The 12,181-nt window shown below is 40.4% G+C and overlaps 1 protein-coding gene across 1 annotated transcript in view; it reads left to right on the top strand.

Moving 5' to 3' along the window:
* Window positions 1–12,181, top strand: part of LOC135465737 (mucin-12-like) — a 51,345-nt gene that overhangs the window by 34,722 nt on the left and 4,442 nt on the right. The window contains exons 9-11 of the mRNA XM_064743063.1: window positions 6,062–6,172; window positions 7,368–7,478; window positions 7,978–8,085. Coding sequence (XP_064599133.1) covers window positions 6,062–6,172; window positions 7,368–7,478; window positions 7,978–8,085 — 330 coding nt within the window. The remainder of the gene's footprint in view (window positions 1–6,061; window positions 6,173–7,367; window positions 7,479–7,977; window positions 8,086–12,181) is intronic.

The following is a 12,181-nucleotide window of genomic DNA, read 5'->3' as shown; positions in this document are numbered from 1 at the left end:
ACCAGACATTGACCATCACTATAAATACAGTACCAAACAATGACCATCACTGCAAATACAGTACAAAACATTGACCATCACTATAAATACAGTACCAGACACTGACTATCACTATAAATACAGTACCAAACATTGACCATCACCATAAATACAGTACCAGACATTGACAATCACTATAAATACAGTACACGACATTGACCATCACTATAAATACAGTACCAGACATTGACCATCACTATAAATACAGTACCAGACATTGATCATCACTACATGTACAGTACCAGACATTGACTATCACTATAAATACAGTACAAAACATTGACCATCACTGCAAATACAGTACCAGACATTGACCATCACTATAAATACAGTACCAAACATTGACCATCACCGCAAATACAGTACAAAACATTGGCCATCACTATAAATACAGTACCAGACATTGACCATCACTATAAATACAGTACCAGACATTGATTATCACTATAAATACAGTACCAAACATTGACCATCACTATAAATACAGTACCAAACATTGACCATCACTATAAATACAGTACCAAACATTGACCATCACTATAAATACAGTACCAGACATTGACCATCACTATAAATACAGTACCAGACATTGACCATCACTATAAGTACAGTACCAGACACTGACCATCACTATAAATACAGTACCAAACATTGACCAACAATATAAATACAGTACCAAACATTGACCATCACTATAAATACAGTACAAAACATTGACCATCACTATAAATACAGTACCAGACATTGACCATCACTATAAATACAGTACACGACACTGACCATCACTATAAATACAGTACAAAACATTGACCATCACTATAAATACAGTACCAAACATTGACCATCACTATAAATACAGTACTAAACATTGCCCATCACTATAAATACAGTACCAGACATTGGCAATCACTATAAATACAGTACCAGACATTGGCCATCACCATACGTACAGTACCAGACATTGACCATCACTATAAATACAGTACCAGACATTGACCATCACTATAAGTACAGTACCAGACATTGACCATCACTATAAATACAGTACCAGACATTGACCATCACTATAAATACAGTACCAGACATTGACCATCACTATAAATACAGTACCAGACATTGACCATCACTATAAATACAGTACAAATCATTGACCATCACTATAAATACAGTACCAGACATTGACCATCACTATAAATGCAGTACCAGACATTGACCATCACTATAAATACAGTACCAAACATTGACCATCACTATAAATACAGTACCAAACATTGACCATCACTGCAAATACAGTACCAAACATTGACCATCACTATAAATACAGTACAAAACATTGACCATCATTATAAATACAGTACAAAACATTGACCATCACTGCAAATACAGTACCAGACATTGACCATCACTATAAATACAGTACCAAACATTGACCATCACTATAAATACAGTACCAAACATTGACCATCACTATAAATACAGTACAAAACATTGACCATCACTGTAAATACAGTACCAGACATTGACCATCACTGCAAATACAGTATTAGACACTGACCATCACTATAAATACAGTACCAGACATTGACCATCACTATAAATACAGTACCAGACACTGATCATCACTATAAATACAGTACCAGACATTGACCATCACCATAAGTACAGTACCAGACACTGACCATCACTATAAATACAGTACCAAACATTGACCATCACTATAAATACAGTAGCAAACATTGACCATCACTATAAATACAGTACCAAACATTGACCATCACTATAAATACAGTACAAAACATTGACCATCACTGTAAATACAGTACCAGACATTGACCATCACTGCAAATACAGTATTAGACACTGACCATCACTATAAATACAGTACCAGACATTGACCATCACTATAAATACAGTACCAGACACTGATCATCACTATAAATACAGTACCAGACATTGACCATCACCATAAGTACAGTACCAGACACTGACCATCACTATAAATACAGTACCAAACATTGACCATCACTATAAATACAGTACCAAACATTGACCATCACTATAAATACAGTACCAGACATTGACCATCACTATAAATACAGTACCAGACATTGATCATCACTATAAGTACAGTACCAGACATTGACCATCACTATAAATACAGTACCAGACATTGACCATCACTATAAATACAGTACCAGACATTGACCATCACTATAAATACAGTACCAGACATTGACCATCACTATAAATACAGTACCAGACATTGACCATCACTTTAAGTACAGTACCAAACATTGACCATCACTATAAGTACAGTACCAGACATTGACCATCACTATAAGTACAGTACCAAACATTGACCATCACTATAAATACAGTACCAGACATTGACCATCACTATAAATACAGTACCAGTCATTGACCATCACTATAAATACAGTACCAGACATTGACCATCACTATAAATACAGTACCTAACATTGACCATCACTATAAATACAGTACCAGACATTGACCATCGCTATAAGTACAGTACCAAACATTGACCATCACTATAAATACAGTACCAGACATTGACCATCACTATAAATACAGTACCAGTCATTGACCATCACTATAAGTACAGTACCAGACATTGACCATCACTATAAATACAGTACCTAACATTGACCATCACTATAAATACAGTACCAGACATTGACCATCACTATAAGTACAGTACCAGACATTGACCATCACTATAAGTACAGTACCAGTCATTGACCATCACTATAAGTACAGTACCAGACATTGACCATCACTATAAATACAGTACCAGACATTGACCATCACTATAAATACAGTACCAGACATTGACCATCACTATAAATACAGTTCCTAACATTGACCATCACTATAAATACAGTACCAGACATTGACCATCACTATAAATACAGTACCAGACATTGACCATCACTATAAATACAGTATCAAACATTGACCATCACTATAAGTACAGTACCAGACATTGACAATCACTATAAATACAGTACCAGACATTGACCATCACTATGAATACAGTACCAAATATTGACCATCACTGCAAATACAGTACAAAACATTGACCATCACTATAAATACAGTACCAGACACTGACCATCACTATAAATACAGTACCAAACATTGACCATCACTATAAATACAGTACCAGACATTGACAATCACTATAAATACAGTACAAAACATTGACCATCACTATAAATACAGTACCAGACATTGACCATCACTGTAAATACAGTACCAGACATTGATCATCACTACAAGTACAGTACAAAACATTGACAATCACTATAAATACAGTACAAAACATTGACCATCACTGCAAATACAATACCAGACATTGACCATCACTCTGAATACAGTACCAAACATTGACCATCACTATAAGTACAGTACCAGACATTGACCATCACTATAAATACAGTACCAGACATTGACCATCACTATAAATACAGTACCAGACATTGACCATCACTGCAAATACAGTACCAGACATTGACCATCACTATAAGTACAGTACCAGACATTGACCATCACTATAAATACAGTACCAGACATTGACCATCACTATAAATACAGTACCAGACATTGACCATCACTGCAAATACAGTACCAAACATTGGCCATCACTATAAATACAGTACCAGACATTGACCATTACTATAAATACAGTACCAGACATTGACAATCACTATAAATACAGTACCAGACACTGACCATCACTATAAATACAGTACACGACATTGACCATCACTACAAGTACACAGTACCAGACATTGACCATCACTGCAAATACAGTACCAGACATTGACCATCACTATAAATACAGTACTCGACATTGATCATCACTATAAAAACAGCACCAGACTGACATTCTGAAAGAAAACTTTGAGCATCACTATAAGTGTAGCAGGATCATTCATTGTGTAGCTGCACGGATCTGTTTCTGTTGGCTAATGTGAATCAGTTGTGATAGATGTAACAGATGTTTACAAGAAAACGAACAGTTACACTGTAACACATTTAAGCATCAAGTCAGTGAATGAAATTAAATTCGTCCTTCATGGGATTTAAATTCGTCTAGTTTTATATTCTAGTTTTATATTCTAGTTGTATATTCTAGCCATTACATTCTTTTCTTTTGACATCCCACACCACACACATTTGTATCTTGTTTTTTTTCTGGTTTTTACTATATCAACAAACAGTGTGTGCTACAGGGTACAACTAACCCTTTTCACAGGGCCTCTTGTTCTTCTTATAGAAGCACCTTCAGTCAGTCAGCCTTCACGACCTCAGGTATCTGCTATCCACTGTTTGAAAAACGGCTGACGGGTGTTGTGGATACATCAGCAATGTATATGATTGTCGTAAGATTTTTACTTACGAACTTCCTCGGTGTTATATAGATATACAGGCATCACGCGATGTTTTGTTGGCAGGCAATTGGTTTTCAACGAACGTGAAAGGCCACTCGAACATCGTTGATCACTTATTGTTACTAAAATGGTCATTTTAGGTGATAGGTGCTCATTTCGACGCATTCCTTGTGAGGAAAGTGTAAGTTTATGACGATTGATTAGTGTTATTCAAGTCGATGTATCTCTCGTGAGGGAGCTGTAAGTTCATGACGATTAAGTAGTGTTATACATACATGTTCATCCGTAGAGAGAGCATGTATATTCGTGACGATTAAGTAGTGTTATACATACTGGTGCATCCGTAGACAGAGAGCACATAAGTACATGACGATTAAGTAGTGTTATACATACTGGTACATCCGTAGACAGAGAGCACATAAGTACATGACGATTAAGTAGTGTTATACATACTGGTACATCCGCAGACAGAGAGCACATAAGTACATGACGATTAAGTAGTGTTATACATACTGGTACATCCGTAGACAGAGAGCACATAAGTACATGACGATTAAGTAATGTTATTCCTACTCGTGCTCCCGTGGAGTGAACATTAAACGTCATGACCATTAAGTAGTGATATACATACTGACGTATCTGTAGAGAGAGCATGTAAGCTCATGACGACTGAGTAGTGTTATACATACCGGTGCTCCTGTGAGTGAGTGAGTGAGTGAGTGAGTTCTTGGGGGTTAGCGTCGAGCTTAACATTTTTTCAGCCATATGACGACGAAGGAATCCTTGGGGTGTATGTAATGTACCTCCTTGTTGCAGACGGATTTCCACCGCTCTTTTATCTAGTGTGTCTGCCGAAGGCAAGAAAGCCGCCCCGCCCGAGCCATTATGCTGATACGGGTCAACCAGTCGTTGCACTTTCCCCTTCATGCTGAACGCCAAGCGAGAAAGTTACAACTTCATCTTTTAAAGTCTTACGTGTGACTCGACCCAAGATTGATCCTGGATCTACCGCTCCCGAAGCGGACGCTCTACTAACTGTGCTGTCCGGGTCGGTCCTGGTACATCCGTGGAGAGAGCATGTAAGATCATGACCTTTAAGTAGTGTTATACATATTGATGCATCCGTAGATAGAGTATGTAAGGTCATGACGATTGAGTAGTGTTATACATAGTGGTGCATCCGTGCAGAGAGTATGTAAGGTCATGACGATTTACTAGTCTTATACATACAGGTGCATAACGGTTGACTAGTGTTATACCTACTGGTACATTCGTGGAGAGCACGAGAGGTCATGACGGTTGACTAGTGTTTTATACACCGTTGCATCCGTAGAGATCTAGCCTGTAAATTCATGGGGATTGGCTAGTGTTATACATACTATTGCATCCGTAGAGAGAACATGAGAGGTCATAACGATTGACTAGTGTTTATATTCACACCGACACACCCGCAGAGAGAGCAGTAAAAAGCATGGCAGTTGACAAGTGTCCATAGTCCTCTCTGATGTCTTTTGAATTTAAACTGTTACAAAACTCTACAACCTTTGCTAATGATCTGTCTAATTCTCCCATTCATTGAGTAATACTACTGATCACATTTTCAGTGGGAAGTTGTTTGATAGACAACGTGTGCTACCCTGACGGTGAACGGAACCCCGCAGATTCCTGCACTGTGTGCAACAGTGCTGTCAACGCAACAATTTTCATCCCCAGAGGTTTGTTTTGAAAACGTTCTTTAGTCTATGGATAAAATGTCTGATAGCAAGTACAGACTCTGGGGTCTACTGAACGAGCGTATATGCTACTTCTTATTATTTTTTTTTTCATAGAACCTACAAGTTAGATGACGCGCGTGGCAGCATGTCCGCTCATGACGTCAAAACCGAACCTTTAATTATTAGGTCAATTCATGTCAGACTACAAAGAACTGTTCACATATGATGACCATGTGTAGTGAACATTAAGTTGTACCACTAATCGCAATTTAAGAGGCCTTCGAGGGGATTGGCACGTCAGCAGGGCGCAATGGCCCACGAGCCTCCCACCAACACAGTTGCTGTGAGTTCAAGTCCAGCTCATGCTGTCTTCCTCTCTGGCCTTACGTGGGACGGTCTGCCAACTACCTACGGTTTTCCCGAAGCTCCGCCCGGTTATCTCCAGCCATAATGCTGGCCGCCGTCACATAAGTGAAATATTCTTGAGTACGGCGTAAAACACCAATCAAATAAACAAATCAGATAAATCGCCAGTTTGTATGCATTCGGATAGAATGCCTACTTAGATCGCTGACATCGTGCTAGTAAGAATAGTTGTGGTATTTCAGCATTTCGATATTACAAAGTTTATAGACAACGTACAAACGCTATATACATTTATATAAATTAGAAATGATATAAATACAAGGGCGTTCAGTTTCATGGATGGGCGAAGCTGGGAATAACCACGGAATACATGAAACACTGCCAAAATACCTGCTATCTTCAAATGTTGACTAAAAGCCACGTGCGAGCCAGGGAGAGCTAAATTTGAATCAAGTCATCATTAATCAAAGGCTGCGGCGAGGGTGATGTTCTTGATTGGTGTTTTACGCCGTACTCAAGAATATTTCACTTATACGACGGCGGCCAGCATTATGGTGGGTGGAAACCGGGCAAACCTACGACCATCCGCAGGTAGCTGACAGACCTTCCCACATACGAAAGCCAGCATGAGCTGGACTTGAACTCACAGCGACCGCTTTGGTGAGAGACTCCTGGGTCCTTACGCTGCGCTAGCGCCTTAACCAACTGAGCCATGGAGGCTTCTGTGATGTTCTTGACAAATGAACATTAGTTTTACCTTGTTCGAGTGAGTGCCAGTTTTACTTTGAATGTGAAGCAGAGTTGTGAAAATGAATCTTGTCTTCCCTAGAAAATGCGTGCCAGGTGAATGGTGTGTGTTATACACATGGACAAGGCCCCCCGCTGAAAAACTGTCTTGAGTGTAACGTGCTGAGATCTACACTGGAGTTGTCTGTCAGACGTAAGTGGAAACGTTTGTGCTGGTCTGGTGATGTATACCTATAATCTGTCTCCACTCGTATCGGTGTTTTCTATACGTACGGCCTACTTTTCCGGGACACCAGAAACAGGTGTTTAATTATGTGTTGTTTCCCATAGTTGATATGTACTTTGTAATTTACATGTCAATTCTGTGATGTTTCCTGTCAGCAGGTACATGGATGTGCCATGCACTTTACTGTGACTTCTATAATACATATCTACCCCTAAGTTATGCGTTGTTTACCGGCAGCTGGTATGTCCTATGTGATGGACTGTGATTCCTGCAACACATATAATTCCTCGGGCCGGGTTTCCTCCCACCATTATCAGTGAAATATTCTTGAGAACGGCGTTTAACGTAAATTAAATAAATAAATAAATGTAACACGTACTCACCAGTGTGTTGTTTCAGCTGGTATGTGTTTGCAATTTACTGTGACTTCTGTAGAACATAATCGCTTCTGTGTTTTTTCTGGCAGCTGGCATGTGCCACATAAATGATATGTGTTACCTGGACGGACACGTGAGCCCACTGGACCAGTGTGCTGTCTGCAGAAGTGCCGAGAATCAGCTGGACTTCACGTCAAGTGAGTTCTCTATCACTACAAATACTCTCTGAGACATTGTGATAAGTATCTGCACTTTACGAAGAAAGCTATGAAAAAGCTTTGAATGACTGAGCAGATTTTGTCCCACAATGTCTCTTGCCAATGACTGACCAGATTATCTCTCATAATGTCCCTTGCGAATGACTTGCCAGATTATGTCCCACAATGTCTCCTGCCAATGACTGACCAGATTATCTCTCACAATGTCCCTTGCGAATGACTGCCCAGATTGTGTCCCACAATGTCTCTCCCCAATGACTGACCAGATTGTGTCCCATAATATCTCTTGCCAATGACTGAGCAGATTATCTCTCACAATGTCCCTTGCGAATGATTGACCAGATTGTCCCACAATGTCTCTTGCGAATGACTGAGCAGATTATCTCTCACAATCTCTCTCCCCAATGACTGACCAGATTGTCCCACAATGTCTCTTGCCAATGACTGACCAGATTATCTCTCACAATGTCCCTTCCGAATGATTGACTGAGCAAATTGTGTCCCACAATGTCTCTCCCCAATGACTGACCAGATTATGCCCCACAATGTCTCTTGCCAATGACTGACCATATTAACTCTCACAATGTCCCTTGCGAATGATTGACCAGATTGTGTCCCACAATGTCTCTTGCCAATGACTGACCAGATTGTCCCACAATGTCTCTTGCGAATGACTTGCCAGATTATGTCCCACAATGTCTCTTGCCAATGACTGACCAGATTATCTCTCACAATGTCCCCTGCGAATGATTGACCAGATTGTGTCCCACAATGTCTTTTGCCAATGACTGACCAGATTATCTCTCGCAATGTCCCTTGCGAATGATTGACCAGATTGTGTCCCACAATGTCTCTTGCCAATGACTTACCAGATTATGTCCCACAATGTCTCTTACCAATGACTGACCAGATTGTGTCCCACAATGTCTCTTGCCAATGACTGACTAGATTATCTCTCACAATGTCTCTCCCCAATGACTGACCAGATTGTGTCCCACAATGTCTCTTGCCAATGACTGACCAGATTATCTCTCACAATGTCCCTTGCGAATGACTGCCCAGATTGTGTCCCACAATGTCTCTTGTCAATGACTGACCAGATTGTGCCCCACAATGTCTCTTGCCAATGACTGATCAGATTGTGTCTCACAATGTCTCTTGCCAATGACCGACTAGATTATGTCCCACAATGTCTCTTGCCAATGACTGACCAGATTATGTCCCACAATGTCTCTTGCGAATGACTGAGCAGATTATCTCTCACAATCTCTCTCCCCAATGACTGACCAGATTGTGTCCCATAATGTCTCTTGCCAATGACTGACTAGATTATCTCTCACAATGTCCCTTGCGAATGACTGAGCAGATTATCTCTCACAATGTCCCTTGCGAATGACTGAGCAGATTATCTCTCACAATGTCTCTTGCGAATGATTGACCAGATTGTGTCCCACAATGTCTCTTGCCAATGATTGACCAGATTGTGTCCCACAATGTCTCTTGCGAATGATTGACCAGATTGTGTCCCACAATGTCTCTTGCGAATGATTGACCAGATTATGTCCCACAATGTCTCTTGCCAATGACTGACCAGATTTTGTCCCACAATGTCTCTTGTGAATGACTAACTAGATTGTGTCCCACAATGTCTCTTGCAAATGACTGACCAGATTATGTCCCACAATGTCTTTTGCCAATGGCCGACTAGATTATGTCCCACAATGTCTCTTGCGAATTCCCGACGAGGTTATGTCACACGTCGATTAATTCCAAAAGTTTGTCGCGCTTATATTATGTACTCTCAAGATTTTGATATTACGAACACTCAGGTCATTCATTGTCTCTGTCAAGTGATTCACGAGATGATTGTCACTCTGTATCTCTCGCTGTTGCCTCACAATGTTACGAACAGTTGTGCCAATATGTCTCTAGCCTACAATGTGCCAGAGGTCAGGGGATTAGAGGATCACACAGCTTTTCTTACAGTTGTCTGATAATATCAAGATCATTGTTACACTTAATGTCCTGTCTTGTTGAGATTGAGAACACGGATTTCCCCTCGACACTGTCTCATTGTCTCGCAAGTGTCGTATAAAACTAATAACACCCCACCCAAAGCCTTCACAATAGTCTGATGACATTAACGACACTGTTTTGACATTAGGTGTCACTCAAGTGTGTAGTGAAATTAACAACACTGCTTTGACACTAAGTGCCGTTTAAGTGTGTGGTGAAATTAACGACGCTGTTTTGGAACTAGACGTCATTCAAGTGTGTGGTGAAATTAACGACGCTGTTTTGACACTAGTCATCACTCAAGTGTGTGTTGAAATTAACGACGCTGTTTTGGGACAAGACGTCACTCAAGTGTATGGTAAAATAAACAGCTGGCAGACTTTCCCGCATATGACAGGGGAGGAAGCCAACATGAGCGGGATTTGAGGATGATGATTTGTTTTAAGACGGCTCCATTCTAGCGAATGATGTATGCCTAAGCTAAATGTAAATTAGATAAATTAGACAGGATGACACATTAATCATTGTTTTACGCGAAGTACCCCATTCTTGTAGTTGGGCCATACACAAAGAAAAAAATATGTACGTAGCTAGAAACATCAAGCAGACAAAACACCAAGCAGATAAAAACATCATGCAAATAACCACATCAGACAGAAAAGAGAATCATGCAGCTAAGACAATCATATGAGTACGACCATCATACAGACAAGAACAGCATGCAGACAAGAACAGCACGCAGACAAGAACATCGCGCGGACAAGAACACCATGCAGACAAGAAAACCATGCAGACAAGAACAGCATGCAGACAAGAACAGCATGCGGACAAGAACATCGCGCGGACAAGAACACCATGCAGACAAGAACAGCATGCGGACAAGAACAGCATGCGGACAAGAACAGCATCAGACAAGAACAGCGTGCAGACAAGAACAGCTTGCAGACATGAACAGCGTGCAGACAAGAACAGCTTGAGGACAAGAACAACTTGAGGAGGGAAACAGCATGCAGACAAGAGCACCATGCAGACAAGAACACCATGCAGACAAGAACACCATGCAGACAAGAACAGCATACAGACAACAACAGCTTGAAGACAAGAACACCATACAGACAAGAACAGCGTGCGGGCAAGAACAGCTTGAGGACAGGAACAGCATGTAGACAAGAACAACATGTAGACAAGAACAGCATGCAGACAGGAACACCATGCCGACAAGAACAGCATACAGACAACAACAGCATACAGACAACAACAGCTTGCAGACAACAACAGCGTGCAGGCAAGAACAGCATACAGACAACAACAGTGTGCAGGCAAGAACAGCTTACAGACAATAACAACATGCAGACAAGAACACCGTATAGACAATAACAGCAAGCAGACAAGAACAGCATGCAGGCAAGAACACCATGCCGACAAGAACAGCATACAAACAAGAACAGCGTGAAGACAAGAACAGCATACAGACAAGAACAGCATACAGACAAGAACAGCTTGCAGACAAGAACAGCCTGCAGACAAGAACAGCTTGCAGACAAGAACAGCCTGCAGACAAAAGAACAGCCTGCAGATAAAACCATCAAGCATTAGAAAAAAAGGAATGACATGTTAAAATCTATGACATTTAATACAAAATTGGCTAAAGCTTAAAGAATTTAGGATCCCTTACCCACTTTTACACATAGTCCATCCTTGGCTCGGGAATACCTACACAAAGGAGTTTAAAATATAGCTCAGCCGTCTGGGCAGTTTTTTTAGAATGTTTAAAAAGTTTTTAAAATGGAACATAAAATGCGCAATGGATTCACCAACCTGACAATTATCACAAAGTCCAGAGCTATGTAAGTCAAGCCTGTGCAGTTAGGAATTAAGCCGAATATGACCCGATTGTAACTAAAAGACCAAGACATCTGCTTCAGCGGGATTTGAATTGACCGCATTTGTGAGAGGCTCCCTTTTAATTGCAGTTCCACATAAAAAGGCCTGAAATTGCTTAAATGACTTTTATGAAATACCTTTAGTTTGCACAGCTGTTTACGTAAACCCGTTTTTC

This window comes from Liolophura sinensis, chromosome 1, assembly GCF_032854445.1.
Source record: "Liolophura sinensis isolate JHLJ2023 chromosome 1, CUHK_Ljap_v2, whole genome shotgun sequence".
In the NCBI taxonomy this organism is placed as follows: Eukaryota; Metazoa; Mollusca; class Polyplacophora; order Chitonida; family Chitonidae; genus Liolophura; species Liolophura sinensis.
This window is presented reverse-complemented; position numbering and strand designations above follow the sequence as displayed.